Source organism: Pyrgilauda ruficollis, unplaced genomic scaffold, assembly GCF_017590135.1.
Source record: "Pyrgilauda ruficollis isolate IOZ18807 unplaced genomic scaffold, ASM1759013v1 scaffold4, whole genome shotgun sequence".
NCBI classification, from domain to species: Eukaryota; Metazoa; Chordata; class Aves; order Passeriformes; family Passeridae; genus Pyrgilauda; species Pyrgilauda ruficollis.
The window spans coordinates 7,091,877-7,116,791 of record NW_024525489.1 but is presented as its reverse complement, the minus strand read 5'-3'; the positions used below and the strand labels follow the sequence as shown (position 1 = coordinate 7,116,791).

General features: G+C 36.3%; 1 protein-coding gene across 1 annotated transcript in view; it reads right to left on the bottom strand.

The window, feature by feature from the left end:
* The window catches only part of CAMKMT (calmodulin-lysine N-methyltransferase), a 211,699-nt gene that overhangs the window by 185,575 nt on the left and 1,209 nt on the right, over positions 1-24,915 (bottom strand). The window contains exons 2-3 of the mRNA XM_041476996.1: positions 20,309-20,475; positions 11,511-11,575 (exon numbers count right to left, since the gene is read on the bottom strand). Of these exons, the coding sequence (XP_041332930.1) occupies positions 11,511-11,575; positions 20,309-20,475 (232 nt within the window). The remainder of the gene's footprint in view (positions 1-11,510; positions 11,576-20,308; positions 20,476-24,915) is intronic.

Here is a 24,915-nt window from a genome sequence, read left to right as displayed (position 1 = left end):
GTATGTATATTCAAAGACAATATATTTTACTGTCCATTTTAAAAATATAGTTATCTCCATTTTTAAATGCCAAACCTGCATGACTATTTTATTCCTATGTATCTTTAACATTTTGTGGGTCCTACTGCATTTCTGAGTAGCTTAAAAAGGCAGCTTAAAATCTTTGTAAGCTGTTTCTTTTTGCTACTGCTACTGTCATTACTTTTAAGTCAAGGCTTACAAAGCTGTTCACATTTTAATGCTCAACTTCATGGTAAGTAAAAAGCCTGCTTCTTCATGAGAAAAGTTACAAAATTCTTCAAGAGTGTGCCTACATATAGCAAAGAATAACTAAATTGCTGCTTGCATTTGTTTTTAAAATTCTTAAATTCTTTAGCTTGATAGCTATATGCCAGAGTTTCTTTAGGAAAAACAATAAAAGCTGTGTTTTATGAAATTTAAACATAGCTCAAGAAAGTGGCAAATGTCCTATCAAAAAAAACCCAAAAGAAAAATATTCAACACAAGCTTTGGTTCGTACCTTAGATTTGTGAATTTTCAACTTTTTAAAATTATTATTATTAATCTATAACCAGATACAAACATCTAAAACCAGCAACAAACACGGTCCTTGTTATTAATCAATATAGTGAATCCTCTGCCCTGGTATGAGTTATTTTATATAAATAATTGACTTTTGGTTTCAGCACTTTCTCACAGATGTGCATTTGAAAGCAATGCCTGCTAATCTCAGCTGGCAAAGGGAGAAATGTTACAGTACATAAATATTGACAGTTCACTGCTGTTTAAGAAATAACTGCACTATTCCAATCAAAATCAGCCAAAATCCACCTACATAAGTATATTTTCTGAGACAATCTAAGATTAAGAATCTTCCTCTGTTACTTTAACCTAGGAAATAATCATAAAATGGACTCAGATTCACCTATCAGTAAGTAAGCTTCTCCCACAGCAGATGTGCAGCTGCACATGCCTTCCTCATAGGGAATTTATCTTGGTTAGTCTTCCACAGAAAACATAATGCATGATTTTAAAAGCAGATTATGGTTGTGGACAAAATTATCAAATTAATTCTTACTACTAATAAAACTCCCTCTGTTTATCTGGCTAAGCTCATTTTTAGCAGAGTCTTTAACCACACAAACAAAAGGAATTAGTATTTTCTACTTTGGGAATGTTCAATTAAATAGTAAGTAAACCTACAAATTGCTTCAAGTTGCCACAATTTAAAAATGACAACCAAAATACAGCAAAAATAAGGACCCTGTATACAAGCTGCTTTGTCCTATTATGTTTTATTATGAAGACATTCTAGTATTTTTAGCCTGACAGAATATATACTAAGGTGCTGATTTGTAAAATTGCACCAGATAGTACAGTGTTTCAGCTGTGTGAATAGGTAAATTTTAAGGAATGAGCTTATGGTGAGGTAGGCTACTGTCTTCACATTCTAAATTCGTACTTTCAGGCAGATTGCAGTGGGGTTTTTTCTGTCACACTGTCAAGAGGGATTACCCAATATATTTAGTAATGTTGTTTCTTGTCTTGCTGTCCAAAAGGAGCTCCAGTAACTGAGCACATAAAAGCTCTGAGCCCATTCTCTTTGCTAACTCAGGTGTGATGACTGCCCCTACCTTCATGAAACTACCTTCTAAGTGTTATAATCATTAGACTCACACCTCAAACCACATAAATTCTACATAAAATCTGCAGCTACTTCACAGAAGGTTAAACAAACCAAAACATAAAGTTACACCTGCTATGCTTTTCAACAGACATAGATGAAGCATCTAAATAGAGGAAAGGATTTAAGATTGTGAATGCATCAAGTTGAACTGAAATTACAGAGAGAGTGAGCATTAATGGCACACAAGTCTCAGAGTGTCAGCTGTGGTGAATTCCAGGCTATGCCACTAAGTGTGTAGAAAGGCCTCCCTACCTGAAAGAAGACAAAAGCTTCTTGTCAGAAGATCTAAAGTTGAGTTCAGCAATGCCCAAAACTCTTTTTTGACACAGCTCTAAGTCCTTCAATTTTGACACCCCCAGTGGGTGGCATTTAAAATCAGAAGGCACTCCTGAAAATATAACACTGTAAATTCAACAAAGATCTTGCAATAAACCTGTATGTGGGAAAGGTTAGAAGTCAGGTGGTTCTCTGCATACCACCACTGTAAGATGGCTTGGTTCTGCCTCCCACTTCTAACCATGAACAGCTCTGTAACAAAAATATAGACTTTGGAGATTTCCTACCTCTTAAATGGATCTAATATTTGTTCCACAAATGTGATACTGTACGGATTCATTAAAACTAAGAAGAGTGCTTTGGGGACTACAGTATTATCTTCTGAGCTGATATAAACCACACATTTAAACTTGACGACAAATACTGCCCTAAAATATGGGAATTGGCCTAAGTATAAAGGGGAACTTAAAAATTAATTGGTAAAAAAAAACTCCTCAAATAGTGAAACACATCTTCAATCAGTACTAGAATAGATGAGAAGAAAGTAAACTTAACTCACAAAGCATAGGTCACAGTTTTACAAAAATACAATAGACAAGGAGTGGGTGTTAAAAGGCATAATGGGCCAAAATTTCTTTCCTTTTAGTCCTGAGTATTATTACAGAATTCTGTTTCACCAGTGCAAGAGGCCCAAACACATTTGAATACTCCCACATTACCAAAAAGGCCCCAAACAAAAGAATAATTTTTAAAAATCCCAAACCTTGCATTATTTCACTTTCTGTCACTCTTATCAAAAGTAGGAAGATGGGAAATAAAGGGTATTAGGGTAGATGATTTTTACAATCCTGTACTAATTTTTGCTAGATTAACAAACATGTCACAAAACCAGTACATAGCTCAGAGTAGCTACAGTTCTCCTTCAGGACACCAAAGAACTCTAAGACAGAACTATACATAAAAGCTTAGCTAGAATATACCTGTAGTATAAATAATTAAAATAACAGCTTTCAGAAAATGAATGAAATTGTAAGGCAGAGAATCATCAGGTGACTTTCAGTGCATAAGACAATTATACATTCTATAATTAAGTATAATGTTTCATTCAATTCAACCTTTCCCTCATCTTCACATAATTAAAAACCTGAAACAGATTCATGTTTTTCATTCTTTTGTTGCATATTCCATGATAAAGTATAACAATAAAAAATAAATTACAGATTTTAATTAAAAAACCATCCACTAGAGGAACAAGATAAGTGGCCTGTTTATAGGGCAGAAGGAGTAGATGTCTTGTATCAAAACTTCAAAAAGTCTTTTGACAATTTCATAAGAAATAGTGTAAATAAAATTTGGCTAAATGGATGAAGAAATCTGACTGTGGAGAATAATGGGAATAACTCTCAATGGTTTGCTATAAAAGCAGGTGAATTTAACAGGTGGAGTTTCCATAAATGCCTGCACCAGACTGTGCTCTGTTCTGTGTTTTCATTGATCATCTAAAGGAACATGCCTATGACATTAGCGATTTATCAATTTTAGAAGGAAGTTGAAAGACAGGCTTCAAAGGATAACAGCAGTGAACTGGGAGAAGTCTGGAAACAGGAAAAAGTTCAACAGGGACAAACACCAGGTATTAAAATTGGATAGGAATAATCTGCTACATAAATACACAGTCAGGAATAACTGATTCCTTCTGAAGAGGACCAGGATTTCATGGCGAGTCAACAGCTCAACAGGAGTCAAAGTCATGCTGTTGTAAGAGGAAAATTCAATATTGGGATTACAAGCTGTAAAACACAAAATCTCCTGGTTTACTTAGCATTATAGAAGTCTCAACTGGAATACTATGCCCAGAGTTGACAAACACTCTTCAAGAAAGATACAAACCAAATGTGTGGAGTCTAAAGAAAAGTCAGATCCTAGCAAAAACTGCAGCTTAAGAAAACATGATAGAATTTGACTTCTGGACGTAAGTAAAAGAAGATATCGGCAAGGCCATATGATGATTTAATATGCCTGAAAAGCTATTGCAAAAGAAAATTTCAGTTTTGCCAAGGGTCAAAGCAGTAATAAGTTTAAGCTTTAGTAAAAAAAAAATATCCCCTCATTAGATATGAGGAGGTATTTTCTACCACTAAGGAGAGTAAATGTGGAATCATCATCACTAGAACCAGTATGTTCTAAATCATTGTTTATGGGATAGTTGCTAACACCTTTTGCAGGTGGGCTGCAGTCTTAATTAAAAACCACAAGGCTGGACTCCAGTAATTCCAACAAACTGCAGTTATTCCTCACACATTTTCTGTTTACAAAAACATTTGTGTAGGAGGGTCTTTTAATTCACTACGTTTACCAAAAATTAGTTCTTTATATTTCTGAAATGTCTTATCCACCTCTTTCCATATTATTGAAAAATATTTTTTAAAGAATAGCTTAAATGTGATATAATTTCATTTAAATGCACATACTCTCAAAAACAGTATTTAATTTATCAAGCTAAGTACATGAATACTAGATCTACATTGAATTTTCCTGTGGTCACTGCTATGTAGATTAGTTTTCATCATATTTTTCAGTCAGAACTATCATCAGACAAAATATTTCAAATGGATATATTCACCAAAGGTTTCAAATTCTCATTTCCAGAAATATTTTATTCAAAGTAAGGTTTTTTTAATACAATTTTCGAAATTGGTGTTAAATTGAATTGAAACCTTTCACTGTGACATTTTCAAAAGAAGATACGAGTTGACCCATTTGAATGTGATTTTTTAAAATTAAATACAGTGCAACTTTTGAAAGGTTCTCTAAACCAAACTTGAAACAAAACTAAAACAAGGTTCAAGTTATGCATAATATTTCAGCTGCATTTGTAAAGAGAAAACAAATAACAAGGACTGTCCTTGCTACCTCCACACTTCAGCCACTGATGGGACTATAATACAGTTCAGAGAAATGGCCCATCCGATGTGCATGTCAGAAACCACCAGCGTCATGTGGTGGTATCAAACAGAAGGGAGATACTCTGCGCTGAAAAATAAGCAGCACTGAAAGCATGGCTAGAAAGTGGCAAGTGAAAGGAATTGTGAGAACAAAAAGAATGATTACAAAGAAGCATGCAAGTTCCACACAAATGGCAACAAACCAGTGCACATCAAACTCATTTGAAACTATCTACATAAATTATGCTCAAATTGGAAATATTTTTAGAGAAAACTTTAAAATGTATTAAAAGACTAAACTGAATTAATAGCACAGCACAAGTTAAAGGGATGCTTACCATTGTTATCCTGCCGTATCTCAATTAAAGAGGTGACTAAGATAAGTTAACTAAAGCAGAAGTAAACCCCATAAAATTAATTAAAATCATTCATACTTTCCTTCCACCAACCTACTTTAAGGTGTTATACTGTATCTTCATAATTTTAATTAATGTAAACAAAAGATCCAATTTCTCATGGTAATCCATTGAGAATACATGGAATACTTTCAAAAATACTTCACACTGTAGAAGATTAGCACGAGTAGTACACTTAGAAACCTACTAATGCCAACTACTTTTTAAAGATTAAGGCAACAGATGATGCCAAAACATAGCTAATCAGAGTGCCAAGGTACAAAAAACTGCTCAGCAACACAGAAAAGTAACTGTAGTTGCTCTGAGAGATTCACATATTTTTACCAAAAGGTTCTCATTGGAATAACCTGAGCAGGAGAACTGGTTCCTACAAAAACTTCAATCTGACCCAGCAAGAAAGAGGGTACTCAGAAGGGCTGAACTGGGCTCCTTCACCTCCCACTTCGCTAAGCTGGTGCCATGCTTGAAAGTAGAGGTACAAAGACAGATGATGCTTGGAATACATAGTAGGAAAAAAGTACTTTAGAGGAAAGGGAAACTGACCACAGTTATGACTTCTCTTTTCACACACAGGTTCCTGATAAACAGAAGATTTGTAGTAAGTGGGGAAAAGCTGAATATTTCAGGACAGTACTTAGACAAAATCACTGATGTTCCATCAGAGAACAACCTCATAAAAACAATTCTGGTAGCAAGAGTAATCTAAAAGGTGCCTGCTTCTCTCCATATACTTATTTTCTGCTCCATTCCATATGCCTTATGTCGGTTATGTCAACGTGACTGCTTGGGATGATGCTGTAAACTGAATCATTGAAGTGAAGTGGATGAAGGAAAGAGGGAAGAAACAGCTGGTTTTTCTTAACCCTGATCATGAAATGTTTTATTTAAAAGGAAGCTGCATAGTGAATAGTAAATTGTAGGTATCATAAATACAATATTTCATTCAAAATGATATGTATCGTTGCTATTCAAACGCTCTTCCAGACAATTTATTTTTTGTTGAAGACTTCCAAGGGTCTCTGAGGTTCTGACATGATAAATAATTTCAAAATGCCACTCCAGAGGAATGAGATAAGGCTCATAGGACAACGGGTGGCAGTTTCTTCAGGTGAGAATACTGACTGAGGCATGGAGAGGCAGGAAGCATATTCCAGCTGGCAGGCTTTTCACCACTGATCACCAGATGTTTACTCAAAACAATGTGGAAAACTTCCACAGCAGCACCTGAAAACTGCACTCTGCTCCCTGGTTGATTCCAGGTAACATTCCATGCAATACAGGAGTGCCTCTGCTGCAATAAAGGATGTCATCTGGTGATTGTCCCCAGGTAACTTTATGGTATCTATCTTTCCAAGCATGGTCATTCAGTAGCTGCCATCATCTCTCCTTTGAGGAGTGCACATATCTGAGGCAGACAGTGAGAACTCTGAAGAAACAAGTAGCTCTCTAAATCCATCCTCATATACTACCAGAAAGAAGATATCCTTCTTGCTTTAGTTATTTGAGAGAATGCAGGAAAGAAGAAAAGGTTCTCTGTTTTAAAGAAAATTTTTAGATATTTTTCTTAAGTAAATTTTAAACAAAGTTGCATAATTACCAGTTTTAAGTATCATTTTAAAATTAATATAAACTGAAAAAAATGTGAAAACTAAACAGAGGAAAAATCATTTGTTTCCTTCTTGATTTGTGTTTCCAAAACACCTCAATGTAAACTTGAAAGAAAGAAAAAAATCATTCTCTTATGTTATTTTCATGAAAAATATTACATGAAAGGCAAAAATATTCTTCAGTTTAGCTACCTTATCTATTTTGGAAACATATTAAAAAAAAAAGCATCCACAAACAACAATTTTTTTCAAAAAAGCTTGTTGCAGAGACTAGAACTTCTAATGTAAAATTAGCATAAACAAAACCAGTTCTGAAGATGTTGAGTGTTTTGTAACACTAGCTATATCCAGACACTATGTTTTCATGAAACCATGCAATATTTTCCACCAACTAAACTATCAAAATAAAAAATTAAGAAACCAGTGAGTATATAATTCTACTTTTCCTGGATTTCACGTAGATTACCTGTTTTCCTCTATAAACAGAGGCAACAGAATTTAAAACTATCCTGTTTGCATCTATCCCAAATGAAAAGCTTAAGTGCTTACAGGGTCTACTTGCCTACAGGAGCAACAACTTTGGAGTGTGTGCCTGTGGAGTGTGTGGAGTGGGCAGCTCTGTAACTGTAGCACCCTCTGCTGCTCTTTTAGTTTCAAAACACGTAATTGTACACTCAGACAAGTACAAAATAAAATGAGTATGTGCTGAACACGTTGTTTCTTGAAAATGAAATTATTAACTAATGCTATGTGCAATTACAAGAAACTATTTTTCTATTATGTATAGTATATTTTCAATTTTATACCTCTTGAGCATTCTGGAATATCTTGTTTCTGTGATAACATCAGACGAAAATATATTAGATGAACATTCAAAAATATGCTGTATTTCACTTATTAAAATTCTCCTTTACACAGCCTGTAGCTTGCTTAGACTGGGGGCAAATAGTAAAGAGGTTTCTATTTTGGCCCCGATCATTTCACTTAATGTTTACAGAATCTGCAATGATTACTTCTGGGATAGAGTCATAAGCACTTCAGCTATAACTGCCTTCTCCCCCTTGGAAAGGCAAGGGAAGGAGACACTCTCAAATGCTTATCCTTGGAGAATGTTCCTTAATTTCTGGACAATTTCTTCTGCCAGGATGAGCGTGACATGTGGTTCCAGGGGCCAGCTGATGCTATCCCATAATGCAACCAACAAACCTCCTGCCTGGGATCCATCAGTTCTTTTAAAGGACTGTCTCAGGACTAGAGATGGTGTCAGGTTGTACCCTCTTTTTAACAGATGGCATATTGTTGTCTAAAACAAACAGACTGATCCTTTCCTTCATTCCAGTCCTCTTTTCCCTGCCTCCTGTTTATGCATAGAATTAAAGCTGAAGGAAGTACATTTAGCACTGCATCCTGTCTGTGTGGAGAATTAATTTAGAGTTTTCATGTGGAAACCACTCTTCCACAAAGGATGAGCAGAGAGAAAAAAAATTCCACATTTTTCTGAGAAAGTGAAAACCCACTGCAACTTGTAATGTGAATTTTCATTCACAATGGCAATCCTACAGCGCAAATGCATCTTCAGAAATCTTTTTTAAAAAGACAGAATACAAGTGTAGGTATACAAATACAAAATTTGAACGAGCCATTGTGCAGAGGCAATTTTCAAAGTTAACAACTGGGACCCTGCAATACACCACTGACAGCTACTGCAGCTGGCTCCCCTTTTATCCAGAAGTCTTTCTGGTGTAAGGCAGCATTTGTGGAAGCAATCACAAGTACTCCTCAAAAGCTCCTTATTGATATTTTATATAATGCTGCCAGCTAGTGGCACATCTTGTACTGAGTTGTACATCTTGTACTGATACCTACTGGGAGTACAGAGACAGTGGTAGTAACTGGTGTCTGCTCTACCACTTTTCTTTTGATGGTATACAGTGACGCGGCTGGCAAAGACCATAAGCACAGAGATCAGCATGGGAACCAGAAAGATCACAGAAACATTCCCTGAAAGGGCTTGTTTTAACAGAAAGTACTTACTGGAAGAAACAAAAAAACTCCCCCCAAACTACAAAATCCATGTTATTTGAAACAAATTATTGTGTTTAAAAACAAAACTAAGTTTTTACAAAAGCTATTCTGTTTCATACAAAATTATTTCATAATCTATTAACTTCTAGAAAAAAACATTAATCTTGCTGATAAATATTCAGTATGGCAACCAAAACAAACACCCAGAACACTAAAAAATTTCTTTGTTTTGTGGTAGCTCAGTCCAAGTCATTAAAACTTAAACTTATTTAAGTCAATGTTAGTGGCCAGTAAATAAATGCTAGCTATGCAGTGTGCCCCAAAAGAACACTGAAGTCTCTAATTATTCAGTGCATCTCCCTCACAGAGCACACTGCTGTGACAGCACATTGAGTTCTGCCTAGCTCCACCAGTATTAGATATTAGGAGAAATAATCTGATACTGTCAAAGACCATTTCAGAAATATCTGATGGTTTTTTGAGTACACTGTGATTTGATAATAAAACGTTCTTGTAGAACACTACAGAAATTACAAAAAACAGTCAACCTAATTTTAGAAAGATAACAGTTGTTACCTCTGGGGGTAAAAGGAGGCAACACAACACCTTCATCATTTCCACAGTGGGTTAACACAAAGAGTCAAGAAATACACAGGAAAAGATCAAAAAAAAACCCAATTTGAATTAAGGGATAATGGGAGTACACAGAAATTCCATCAGTTATGACCCAAATAGAGCAGCTCACTGAACACATGATTGGGAGAACTTCACTATGATGGTGTGACAGGCACATAGTTATTCTGCCAGTTCTGGATACTGAGAACATCTGTTCCATACAGGTGGTGGCAAAAAGTGTGATTATTACACTCCAAGCCAGTACTGCATGCTGCCAGAAGATAATAATTTTACAGTTATGCTAATAGAGTGTAATCTAGAGTGCATAATAAAACTGGCATAAATCAGCAATATGTAGATCCATACAGACAGACACTTACAGACAAAGACGTTTAAAAATAGTGAAGCAGTGAATCTGGAAATGACTTGGCAAACGCTATATATAATAGCACGGCATGAACCTCAAAGCAATTCTGAATCCAAAAGGACAAATGTGAATCTTCGTATAAACAGAGAAACAGTGAGAACCACAAATGTCATATTACTCCCGTGTTAGCACTGGTGGTGTGCCTATTAGAGTGTAAGTCTCGTTCTACCATAAGCAATCAATAAAAAAGTAGCTGAAATACTGGAAGAAGAGCTGACAACACATCTATCAATAGGAAAGCATATGAGAACTTTAGCAGAATAAATTCTTTGTGTTAACAAGGAAATCTGTGTAGATTGAGCACAAACTCAGTACCCACACAAAGAACAAGAAATCGTGTTATCATATTATACTGTCTTGATTCTTTACCTGAAGCACTTTTAGACACACACACAGAGAAAGTATTTTCTCTGCTGTTCAAAATAAATGTTTAAGCTGTTATATAATGAACTAATGTTTACTGAAACACAGCTTTGGAATACTAAGACTGGAATTTTGAGATAAAACATATATATCAAAACAGTTTCTATATCACTGGCTTGATAAGGAGGGGGAAATATGTGTATATTTCTTTAATATCTGGCAAATTTACCAACTTTATTCTATCAGTTTACTTCTTTGAAAACAAACAAACCAACCTGAAAGATAAGGCAGAATAACCAAACAACAGTAATATGTTATCTCTAAATGTTAATTATATAATAGCAATTACTCATCACATCAGAAATGTTTCACTGTTGGCTCAGCTTTGTTTCCACCACCTACCACAATTTGATAATTCAAGTCCATTAATAGCATAGATAATTTTATTAATAAGTATACTGAAGCAGAGCCATACTGGGTCAGACATTGATGGCCCACTTAGAGCTCATCTTGCCTCAGGTTAATGCAGCCAGTAACTGATGCTTAGACAAGAGTGAAAGATCAGGACAAACATATCATCCTACTGCCCCATTAAATCTCATAACACTCAGCACTTCCTAAGCCATAAGGGATGTCTGTATATTTAATAGTCACAGTAAATTTTTCTTGCACAATTTTTTCCCCTTTTTTGAATTTATTTCATGTTTTAGTATCCAAAATATTCTATAGGCAGGAATTTCACAACTTGACTGAGTGTTTTCTTTTGTGTTTCTCTGGTTCAAGTTTGTTCTCTCCAAGCTAGAAGTACTCCTGATTGCTTCCCATGTTCCTGCAGTGCAGCTCCTCACACAACCACTGCTGGCCCCTGGCCAACAGAAATCAACGGGCTAAACTAATGTTTTATCCACTCCAGTCCAGTTGCTCTAATGTTCCCACCATAGCCACAACCAAAAATAACCTGCAGTGGGAGGGTGTATCCAACACAAACAATGGTGCTACATAAAACTGTAATGCTATGGTAACCCTGACCACAGTAATGGAGTTTCCCAGCTAAATGAAATAGTTATTGAGGGCTGATACAGAAATGTTTTATATTGGTGCAGTTAGACTTATCAACATAGTACTGTACTTAAATAAACAGTGACTTACAGACATTCCCCGTGTTGTCAAAACTTGTAAGAACGTCTTTAACATTCAAGAGGCCATTGTGAAATCTGGAAGAAAACAAAAAAAGTGACTTTACTGATATATAAACCATCAAAAAAACTCCATCTTCAAAAAAGAGATTTACTGTATGCATTCACTTCTCACCACCCCTTTTCACAGTGAAGCAGCAAATAGGTACTACTGTAGCCACCAGGGGGGAAACAAGGGGACAATCGCCAGTCTTCAAAGTCCCAGCACTGAAATCCATGAATCAGGAGAAATGTGTTTCTCAGAAACTACTATCAGGAGGAAAACATTACCAAGGAGCATCAATTTTTATTTAGTTGTGGAAGTTACATAGAGGAAAGGAGGAACTTTGGTAAATCAATTTCTTTGAAATCAATTTCTTTGAAAGGGAAAATACATAAAGTATTTTTGAACAGCAGCTGTACACACATTCCTATTTTCTCCCACAAAATCAAGAACACTTAATTAAGTTAATGCAAATTGATGTGTTCACTGAACTGCATTTTTTTTTGTTTTACATTTGCATAACCCATGTGAAATAAACATTCAAAAGTGGGGATAATAAATTAATTACCTAAATTTCATACACCATGTGCAAATTTTAGAATGCAGTGAGCAAGACACTGACAGCAGCAGAAAGAATAAGCACCAAAACTGAATAAAAATTTACCTAAGATTTGCCTCCAAATGTGCAGTGGTACACACATAAAAAAGCATCTAATCTTCTTTTAAATATTCCAAACTAATCTAAGCCCAAAATGAACAAAATATTAGTCTCACACTTGACAACATTCAGATCACACAGCTGTTTCACAAATGCATTAAAGAAAATCTAGAAGGCATTCAGAAAGGCAGCAAAATATGAAAATATAGGGTTTTAATAATGTTTCAAATATAGCTTCTAAGGCTGTTTGGGAACACACTAATTTGAAATACTAAAAAAAAAATGCAATAAATCCAAGAATTTTAGCACCTACAAAATTAGTTCTCACTCTCTCAGCTGTTCTTTCCTGAAAAAAAGACTGCTGTGAGAATGGAAAAAAAAATCAATCATTTTGCATACATGAAATTGCATATTTATTGTGAAAAACCCACTATTTATAGCTTCTGATAAGCATAAGCATTAAATAAAGAAACACTAACAAGTTATATTTTGAGAAGCACCTAGAAACAGCAACTAGACTAATTCTTATAAATGAAAATCAAATGGAAATCAAATTAACAAACTGAACTGAGCTCATCAGAAGCCACAAAGAAATATATGAGAGATGTTACAAAAGATTCAACTGGACATTGAGCGCTCTTCTCCCAGGTACACACAACCAAACCAAAATTACATGCCTTCTCTGCAGAGGAAGTCTACAAGAATGCTGATGGATCACATGGATTTTTAATGTACTTCTTCTCCATCAAATTGGACAAACAATGCAACAGAGCTGGTGCAAGGGAAGTAACAAGAAAGGAGACAGGTTTGGTAGTTCTGCCAGCCACAGAGCTGCCCTTTAAACTCTCCCCCGCTGACTCCTCAGAACCCTATGAACTCTGCATATGTCTGGGGATGTTGGGGGCTCTCACACAGCTGAATGTCTCATCTCTAAATGAATGCAAATGGAGGGTGGGAGATGCTGAGGAAGTAAAGAAATATTTTAATCCCTGTTGACATGCAGGGCAGTCTTGGGATAACATGTTTTGGTTTCTTTTTTCCCCCCGCTCAATTTCTTAATGTACATAATAGTTCATATCTAAAGGAGATTTATCATGTAACTCCTCAAGTGAAACAAAGGTAAGGATAAAAATTTAGTAGTCTAATACCAGTAGTTCAACATAATGAAGAAAGAAAAACAGAAGTGAAGTGTCCTGGTCTAGAAAAGAATACAATTTTTATATACTTCAGGGTCAAAAGATAGGCAAACATGAAAAGGAGAAATTATAAAACCACACCACTAGCCAAAACTGCTTAAAATTTGTGAAATCCAAAAACTGAGGAATTGAGCATAATCTCCTCCTGCAGACAAGTTTTAGGACTGAGGAAATCAACATGCCAATAGCTGATCTACCTGTGAAAGGGAAAACTCAGGAAAACACACTTCCAAACAGCAATAGCCATGTTTCTCCATTTGGAGATCTGTACATGTGGAGCCTGCAGACAAACTGCACCAGGTATTCCCCAACTCTTCCATCACAGGCCTTACTCACAGACTTAAAGTTATATGCACCTGTAAACATAGGTATTCTCTAACCCCAAATTCTGCCATAAATAGTGTACTACTCAGTCCTGCACTAAAAAGCAGAACCTGCAGTTTGGGATCCACTGCCCTGCACATACATCCTCAGCAGTTCTGTAACAGCTGCTGCTTCACTGTCCCATCCCATCAGCAAACCCCGAGAAAACTGCCAAGATACAGCATACCTTGTTTCCATGAGCACCTGTCACCATACAGCTTTCCACAGTGCAGCTGACAAACAGTCTTAAATGTCATGTGCACTGAATTGTCAATGTCAAGGAAAGGTATCACAGAAGCTTGGGATTAAACCCCAACCCTTAAATTCCCATAAATTTCCACAAGTATCTCAAAATACAAAAGAACGTTAGTATTCAGTGCTTTAGAACATGTCAAAGAAGTTCAAAGTTCTGACTGCTGAGATCAACAAAGTACTTCAAAGAAGCACTGGTGAGCATCATGGAAAAAGTGAATTTCAGGCTGGCGTGGTTAATCTGATTCAGAGTGTTCTTATAATAAGTCTCCAAGGAACAATAGGCAAAAATTTCTATGGCTGAGGCAATGAGTAATAGAAGACAAATCTATGAACAATAAACTAATTCAACTCATGTTTCTCCTGATACAAAGCAAAGCAAAATTCCTTACTCTGGATTACAAATAAATCAACTTTGGATGAAGTCAGAGAGAGTGAGATGAACCTTTAAATATATTAATGTTCTTTCCTCTCCAATTCAGGCAACACAAGTGCCATGCTTTTCCATGTATATAAAAATAGCTATGGAGAGTACAAAAAAAATCCTTCAGTAGGTCCCTATTAAGGTATGCTTTTCATCAACCATAATGAAACAAAAGTAGGTTCCTTCTTTGCTTTTATATTATTCTTAAACTGAGTGATGAAAAATAACACAAATAAGTATGTGCCTATATTCACTTGAAAATCCTACAAAATCTAAGACAGACTACATTTCCACATAATATTGAAAAGGGAAAAAAATCAAACATATCACCATAAACTATTAACCTATGTAGAAATTAAAAGTATATTTGTGGAAAATGAAAGATGGGATAATGGTAAAAAGTTACTGTTAAGGTTACTTCACAAAAAATCTTGTTGTATGGCACCATCAATTGTCACTGTGGCCCACTAAGAACCTCAGAGTTATCTGCAAACTTTGCTATCTGATCAGATGCTCTTTCTGGGCCAGAGTATAGCAAAAAAAGTCAACACCTCTTTCACTCCAGTTCTAGATCCCAGCTTAATGTGGCAAGAAACTGAAACAAAGCTTTTTTTGACTACAATTTTTTTTTACAAATACACACATCTTGGGCAATATGATGGAGCAGCCATTGCTTGATCACTGAATAAAAGAAGTACATTGCCAAATCACTTTTCATCTCTTTCCTCCATTTCCAGCTCCTGGGGCCAACCCTTTATGCTGCTAAATTCATACATTGTCTCTTAGCATGCAATAAATGGAAGAAAGCAAGTTTTTCGCATCAACACAAATTGTCCATAAGAAGTAGGCAATATTCCTTGAAATTTGTTTCCCTTCACTTTTTTCATCTCTACCCCTAAAATAAAAAACTATTAAAAATTGAAAATGTTATTAGGAGAAATATCCAAGAGAAACAGCCAATGGAATTCAGTCCTATACCATCTTCTAACACACTGCTTGCCACAGACAAGCGGTGTCTCTGCATGCCCCTCATTTCTAAACCACAGGACTAGAATCACCTAATAGTTTCTGTCATATTTTTATCTACAGGTTCATTCATATTCAGAATACATGCATGACATCTTGCAAAGTACACTTAACACCTTTTACAAAGATTTAACCCTTCCTGTAACCTGCTGACATTGTTCCTTTCAGTTCTGCACTTTAGTATTTGAAACAGCAAATGACTGATCAATGGAAAATATTTTACCACAGAAATAACTTATTTCTGCACTGTTTTCTTAAAATGAGCCTACAACTTAAAAGCAAATCCATATCCTGAAATAGAAAATTTGAAGATATTGATTGTTCCTTTTTTAACTCAAATAAAAGAACAATTTTCCTATCTAAAAGGTAGGTATCATCTCCACGGTGAGACACTGCATCTTTATGATCTATAATCACTTCATTGCTAAAACTATTCACACAAAATTCAAATTTAAAAGCACATTCCTGATGAAAAATACAAGGATTTAGAAAGGCAGTATTAAATAAATATTTTAATATTTCTATTTACTTACTATAGATCTTCCTATTCCTAAGAAAACACATATTCAGCACATGCACAACTTTTTACCAGCAAAGTGAAGTACTGCCACAGTTAAGTAGAACTTGAAAAAAGCTAAAAAACACACCTGAAAGTTCTATAAATAAAAACACAGGGGAGATATGGAGGCAGTGGTGCTGTCTATGTCAAGCTGGAGTGCTTGTAGCTCCCCCGGGGATGGACAAGGAAGCAAAGGAGAGCTGATGGGTCAGGATTGAAGGGAGGACAGGGACTGTTGACATTAGAGGGGGGGTTTGCTACAGGGACACCAACAGATGAAACCCTCTACAGACAGGGAGAGGAGCAGCCTTTCATGCACAAGCCCTGGTCTCCATGGGGACCTTCAACCACCCCCATGTCTGTTGGGGGGACAAGACACCAGGGCATAAAAAATCCAGGAGGTTCCTGAAATGCTTCTCTTTTCAAGAGGAGCTGAAAAAGAGAAGTGCTATGCTGGACCTTGTTTTTTCCAGGAAGGAGAGGCTGATGGGAAATGTAAACCTCCAAGGAAGCCTTGGCAGCCAGGACCATGAAATGGAGGAGTTTGAGATCCTTAGGGCAGTGAGAAGGGTGCCCAACAAGCTTGCTACCTTGGACTTCTGGAGAGCAGACTTTGGCCTCTTCAGGGATCTGTTTGGTAGAATACTACAGGATAAAGACCTGGAGAGAAGAGGGGCTCAAGAAAGCTGGCTAATATCCAAGGATCACCTCTGGAATGATGCATCCAGAACAAGAGGAAGTCAGACAAGAAAACCAGGAGGCCTATGTAGATGAATAAGATGCTCCTGGACAAATTCAAACACCAAAAAGAAACCTACAGAGTGTGGAAGCAAAGTCAATTAGCACGTGAGAAATACATAGAAATTGTCTGAGCATCCAGGGTTCAGGTCAGGAAAGATAAAGCTCAATTAACATAATGAAGACAAGGATGCAGTTATGTTGTGTCATCAAATACAATACAAATCCAGATGAGACTACACTAAGCAAATGAGGTTTTGGATTCTAACACAAGAAATTTCTTTTTGACACACCTTTCAATGCTAACAAAACCCCACACTCGCCAGACACTCCTTTTGATACCCCAGAGCTACTGTGAAGCACCTTAGTACCCAAACAAACGTCAAGACCACTTTCCACCATGTATTATAAAACTATATTTCATTAAGCACATTGGAGATCACTGTTTAACCAGAAGAGTTATGGGGATTTTTAAAATGAGTCGATGATATTTCACTTCAAGGATCTAGTCAAAACAGCACCTAAATTCAGCTTAAATTTTTTAAGCTGAAAATTGCCCTATACTGGGACTTCTGACTTTCTGCTTTGGAAGATTTGTTATTAAGAATGATGCAAAAAAAAAAAAAATAAACTAGTGACAGAAAAACATGTCATAAGCTCTTCTTTCTGAGATATGAATGCAGCCTGAATTTAGTTAGAGAAACAGCAAAACCAACAAAATTCAGAAAAGCATACACATGACTGGTAGTTCCTACAAAAGCTTCTATTTTCCTGACAAACTGGTCCCAATCCCCTCTAGAGCAGTAATTCCAGCTAGGTCATAGCATATCTGAATATACAATTTTATCAGTCTTGACAGCCCTTGAACTGATACAGCTTGACCTTTATACTCTTTGCCAAAAGCCACGAACAACCTTATGAACTTTTTTAAGTATTTAGTCTCGTCAAGATATTAGCTGACAACCCTTTTAACATCGAACATATGCAATGAGTTCTTCCAAGAAGATGTTAATGCATAAGGAAAACAAATGTAGATGAAAATTCCAAAGCACTTTTGTCAAGATTTTAGAGGGGTCATAGCAACATTTTTTTTTCCTGACAAAAAGATATAAAAAGGCTCTCCTATTCAAGCATGCCGTTCTGGATTTATCTGACTGAAGTTATTGTTAATATTATGCTCTTGTTAACCTGCTAAAATTGTTTCTGCTGTTAAATATTATTAGAAATAAAATTTTGCCAGTGGACAGAGAAAAACCAAGGGAAGACTGTCAGACATACAGAGAATGCTTAAATTTCCAACACATGACCAGTTTCCAAGATCCAGGAATACTTACTCCACGATTTTTTATCTTTTAGATATGTAAGCTTCAGCAATAAAAAATGTTGCTTTGTTATGTATGTTAAACTGTTACACTGATCCCCTAAATTACTGCTTTTGCAAAAACAGGGAAGAAACGTTATTTAACACTGACTCATGGTAAAGTCAATTTTGTTACTGTCTATTTATACCTTGTTCCTAGCAAAAACCACAGTATTTTCTCCTTCCCTTCTTCACCTCCTGCAATATTCTGAAATACTAAGTATACTCTATGTATTGTCACTGCTTCAGTGTGGAGAAGACATTTTAATATAGAAGTGTGTAAGACTAAGCAAGTTCAGATCATTATTTCTAAAATGATCAGTGATTACTATTTTTAGAGGTCACTGAATATCTTTTGGAAAGGAACAAATGCAGGGAAAACATAAAATAAAAATCCCCATCAGAAGAGAATGTCCATATTCTCCTCAATATTCAGTTTTGGAAATGTGGTGTGAGCCTGCTCCAGCACAGAATCTATATGTTTCCACTGAACAAGATAAAAGAAATACAATAAAATAACACATAAATAAGCATTCTTCTTCAAAGTCCATAGTTGAGCTGTGTCAAATTATCAATGAAACTACTATTAGGCAAATAATACCAAATAAAATGATGGCATAGAAAGTGGTGGAAACAGAAGCACACAAATGCCAGAGCAGGATCATCTGACATTCCCTTGGCTTCTGTACTTCCAGCACAGGTGAACCTTAGCTCATCTCCTACCTGAAAACTCCAGAACAAGTAAATCAAATGACAGCGAGTGTTGCAGGCCACAACAGTGAAGTAAAGGATTTCAGAGCTGCATTGTAAGGGACTGCAGCCTTGTTCAGCCCAAATTCTACCTAAACACCTTGTGTTTCCTATCCCTAGTGTGCCTCTGAAGACTTAGAAACAGGGAATAGGGACACTGCACAAAGGCATTAGGTAGACTGTCAGTGTTTGAATTAATCCACAGCATTGACTGGTGGTTTACAGGAAAAGTCTTTACATGGAAAAACACTGCACCTATTTCTACTATAAACAGCAGTTTTCCAGTGGAAAAGTTTCCTTTTGAATCCTTTTAATATCACTGAGTATAAGCTTGCAAAATGGAATATTAGGACTTTATAAAGCTCTAAAGAATTTTGTTCTTGACTTTACATCCAGATGCAAGTTTAAAATTATCTGTATGTAGTGTTGTGGGGTTCCTTTAGTTTGGTTTGGTTTTTTCTCATTGGTTCATTTTAAAACCTTGCAAAAATGCTGCAGTTTAATGATGGTCACTTTGTTTGTGTTAGATCTTAATTCCTAAGCTTCACTTTAATTTAGAGTCTCAGGTAAACAAAAATGCACTTCTTGATTTGGGCTCTCCAGAACATCTTCCACTGTGCAGACAATGCAAAATCCTCCACCTTCAGAGCTCTAATAAGATGCTGCAGATCAAGTATCAATTCAGGGATTCTTAAGTTACTGTTGCAAACTGCCTGAGGCAAACCAAGTATGGTACATACAAAACTGAACGTGGAAAAGAAGACCAAAGCAACAGAAAAGAGAAACAAAACCCCACAAACATAGTAATGAATGAGAGTTACAAACAAAGCTACTGAGATTTCACTGAAATTCCTTCAGAGGGGTTTTGGAGGGGAAGTAAGCTTTCTGTTGCTTTGTTCGTGTGTGTGCGGACTTTTTAACTGTGAATTTCTTTAATAAAAATAACCTGCCCTAATATAAGATTACTTCATTATGTATACACTACTTTGTAGGAATTTGGCTGACAAATTATCACTGAGTTTTTAAAAAAGCACTAAGAAGAAAACTGAATAAAATATAGATAATTACCAAAAACCTTTTAGAACATTATTAATAACATCATGTCATAAAAAAATTTAAGACCATATATAACTGTGTTCAGGTCCTATCTATAGCTGAAGAATGTCAAAACAGCAAGCTGTTAAAATATAAAATACATGCTCATATTTGCATTCTGTTTTAGCTACAAGCATCAGTATTTTCAGTCAAGCTCTGCTACTTCAGTGAAATGTACCAGAAAAAAGAGTCAGACAAGCTGCTTACTGTAACAAACAACTAAAAATAACATTTACCAGTTTATTTGTAAGCTATGCCCTGGTTACACAAAACACTGGAAGAATGACTAATAAGTTTTATATTTGAGGCCCATTCAAGATCTTACTTAAAACTTAAATTGTGGTTACCTTAAGGAGACACTGTACTTGGGATAAAAGATGCTTCTATACTGAACCCAGGTCCCAGTTTCCTCTTCTGCACTCTGGTATTCTATTGAAAAGAGATTGAACGATGCAAACCTTCTGACAGATACTTGTTGGAGATGCACATCTTTCAAGTGCTTCTTCCTCAGAACCTTTGAAATTAAGAACATATTAAACATTAACAATAAAACAATAAAACAAGAAAAGAACCAACTCATGCCTTTTTGAGTGAAGAGGCAAACAATAATGGATATGCTATTAGCTAGCACTTATGAGTAACAAAGTATGTCAAGCCTGAACAAAATACAGTGGTATTGATGGTAGGGGTCAAGAGAATGAGTTATGAATTATGTCTCAGTAACTAAAGCAAAGGTACTGTATTCAGAAGTACGCAAAGTGTACTTCTGAATACAGTACAATACAAAGCAAACCCATGCAAAAATTAGAGGGCCAAACTGGGTTCTTCCCATTCTCTCATTTTACCACGTTTCCCAGTCCAAGCAGTGCCCTCCACAAGCAATTTCTGTGCCACTCACTGTCCCTATAGAGGGCGAAAAAGGTCAACAACAACAAAGGTATCTTTTGCAGAATTAAAATGACAAACCCAAAACATGATCTTCAGGTGCCAGAGTGCTGTGTGTTCCCCTGACAGATTCCTTCCTAGCCTAGAAGTCTTCTGCTGCACACTTGCAGAGATGCTGCCAAAGTTGCCTAAGTTGCGAAAATTGCTTCCTATCCCAGACCCCAGACTTTCAGACACCACAACTCTATATTCCCCAACCAGGTCCCCATAAGGGGACTGACACATGAGCCAGACTTCAGGTGAGCCCCAAAACACTCTGAGAGCACCAAGTTCAGTGCTAAGAGACTGAAGAATTCAAGGCAGTGACAGAGACAGAATGTCATCTGCATTTTTTTAATTATTAAAACACTTGTTCAGGAAAGTGAAAACGTGGCTCTCTGCCCTGCCTAGTCTGCTGCACTCAGCCATCTTCAGGGAGTGAGGTACCAACCACTCTGTGCAGGAGAACCAAGCACTCAGCTGGTTTAAGCTGTGCCATTGCTCAGAAGACAGCCACCATTTCCCTGCCAGACAAAGATTTATTCCTTACGGCAGTGATGTGGAAGGAGAGGTGTCCTAGATTTAACTTCTTTCTCCTAACAATGGAGAGAATACATAAATAATTGCCATTGCTTGTTTTAAATTAAAGTGCATATGCAGTCCCCAGTGATAGATTAAAAACATTTAAAAATAAACAATAAAACAAAAACAAAAACCACAGAGCAGAAAAAAATAAAATGCCTATAAATTGGTAGGGGTACCAGAAAGAGCTCCATTAAGTAGGACAGCACTGCAATTTACAAGTTTTTGCCAGCTAGAGATAAGTCAAATGAGAAACAGCTCACCAGAATTATGAAACTTGAAACAGAAGCTTTGCATACAGAATGTGTACAAAAAAAAAAAAAAAAAAAAAAAAAAAAAAAAAAAAAAAAAAAGTCAGTGATTTTTTTGCTGTACCCAACCTGCGTTGACATGCTTTAACTGAAAATGTATTTGCATTTCAAAGCCTTACAGTTTGGGGCCATGACCTATTATTTTGCAGGATATTTGGAAGGATATATGTGAGCAGAACAATTGTATTTGCTACACTTTTGGTTTCTAACAGCAGGTCTGAGGCATCAGGCTTACTGCTTTTGGAGCTATTTCCACTGGCAGGTCTCATCATATGAAAGGCACAGGCATTTTCCATGAAGTATGAAAAATGTCTGGGTGCTGTCCACACTACCTCTGTAACACGTGAGAAAAATACACACGTGAAGGAAAATGCAAAAATACCAAAGCAGGAGAACAAAATTAAAAGACCAGCAAAATTAAGACCTTCATGTAATAGCTGTGTGCCTAAAAACAACATGGACTATCTTGACAACTAAAGAAAACCAGCGAGACCTAATTTTCAGAAGAGTGTGTTGTTTGGGGACTTCTTTAAAGCAATAGCAAGCCATTACTAACAGGAAAAAAAATACAGCAGGAACAACACTTTTCTATTTTCAGTTTTTCTTGTACAGAGACATCTTATAGCCACTCCATAAAATTAATTCTCTGGGATAGCAGAAAATCTAATTTGAATACTCAAAAGAACATTTCTCCCACAGCCTCAAACAAAAATCAAGTGGTCTAATATCTGAAAATTACAACAGCAGGTCAAATATTTTCAAACCCTACATATAACTGAGAAAATAGCACAAATGGAGAATATGTTACATCATTTATATCTAACTCTGTATTTTTTACATATGGATCAAAGGGAGGGTTTTTCTTAAGTCTGTTCCTAAAAGGACCACAGTTGTGTTAAATAGGCTACAAATATAAATTACTGCTATAGAATAATCCACTGATAAAAACAAAAGGGTGTCAAACTGATCTTAACTCTTCACCAAACAGTCTCTGTTCTACAAGATTCTGGTAAAATATTACCACAGATCTCAATTGCAATGCCCTTGGTATTCAGTCACAGTATTAGGACCATGTTTAGGACTTCCTATAAAACCCAAAACTGGTTGGTATCTCTTAAAAAAAAACCTCACCAAAAAAAGAATTTCCCCAAACAACATGGAGAAAGGCAGTCACCTGAAATTCCCTGTACTTGTATATCCTTGTGTTAGGCCTAGTTCCATTAAGAGCCAAATTCAGTAACAGCTTATGGTCTACAAACCTCTGCCAGTTCTCTGGCAGTGACTGAAACACGGTAATTTAAACATGCAAGAAAGTTTCTACACAATCAACTACAACATAACCTGTAACTGCACTCTAAATATCATCCATAGGACTACAGTATTTATTTTTACAAATAATTTATTAACCAAACTGTTTTATCCAACTGTAAACAATTTACAAACTCAAGATTAACAAAAACATGGAAAAAAGATCTGAAGCACAGGCATCCTTCACAAAGAGAAGAGCAGGAAGAGAAGAAAATTTGTTTTAGAACTACTTCTGTTCAGGAAAAAAAAGTGTCATTGACCTGTCCTCACTTTAGCTTTTATTTTTCAATTCTGGAAGTTAAAATACATTAGCAGGTGACAACATACTCAGGCATGTGGTGTGGCTCTTGGGGATGGCCCTGTGCAGGGCCAGGAACTGAACTTGGTGATCCCTGCGCATCCTTTCCTGCTCAGCATAATCTGTGATTCTGAGACTTGCGTGAGAACAGCAAGAGGAAGGTAACAGGCAGGACAAACAAAAAAAAAGCTTACAGATTTCATGAAACTTTCTATAGGGAGCAAATGTACATATAGGGAGGAACCTAAAGCATGCCTATTGCTCTAACTTCCCTGCTGAAAACTACTGACTGGATAATGCCTCCAGCCACAGAGAGTGGCAGAGCTCAAAACACAGCCTTAGAGAACTTATCCAGTCATTTACAAATGCACAGTAAATGGGCAACTTCCCTCAGCATTTTTTTTAAACACAAAAAATATTTTTCTTGATTCTGACAGACTAAGTTTAAAAATATTGCCAAACTTCAAACTCAGTACATACATAAAACATTTCATTGATAAAGAGCACACAGGTAATTATGCAAACCCCTGGTTCTTTATGCTAGCTTCATAGGATACCTCATAAAAGGGTTTTTTTTTTCTTAATTAAATCAGCGAGCATGCACTCAAGCATCCTTACCATAGTAAATCAATTTGTGTGTGCATTGAATGAAAGCAAATTCAAGATATAAACACACCACAGAACTGATTTCATGTAAGGCATTATTATAAGCAGTATGAAAAGTGCTTTTAAAAGCACTGTAAGAAACACTTTGACAGTGCTCCTTTAAAAATGGATTTAAAGGGAGGTTGATACCTTCTTCCAATCCATAGATAGATCTGAGCACCACTGTAGCAAAGAGCACAGAACTGATTTTTACTTCAGATGTACCAGTAAGATTAAATTGATCCTTGCTCATTGTACCATATAAAAATCAACAGAAAAGCCAAAGAACATGGAAAAACCAAGGGAATCTGCAGAGGAAAAGGTCACAGATACATGTAGTTTGATAAAAAAAGAGAAGCCTTCTCCCCAAATACCTACATGCACTCTTCCACAACCCCACTCTATCATTATGAAAAGCTCCTTATGATTTTAAGAGACAGGAATATGCCAAAGGCAGTAGATGTTGAGAAGAAATAACAGCTAGTACAGCCACAGAGTGCAGCTTACATGGGCTGCTAAAACAGAAAGCTACAAAGACAAACCTGATATTCCTTCCTACCAGTAACTTTGATATTTCCTGCTTTGGAGTATAATAAAAAAGAAGCTGGTCCTATTGAACAGGACTGGCAAACCTGGAAACCAAAAGCACACACCAAGTGCAATACTGATGTCCCCAGGCCTCCCACTGTGACCCAGCTGCAGCGAGGTGCCCCTTCCAACCTTGCTGCCACCACTGACTCAGTGCCACCTCTCCGCCCTCTCACGGACAGCTGTCCATAGGCAGTTCCACATGTCCATCTGCACAGAATCAGACACTCAAGTTAGGGCTGTAAATTTCATATCCCATAACAATAACAGCCAATGAAATAGACTAGAATTTTTAAGC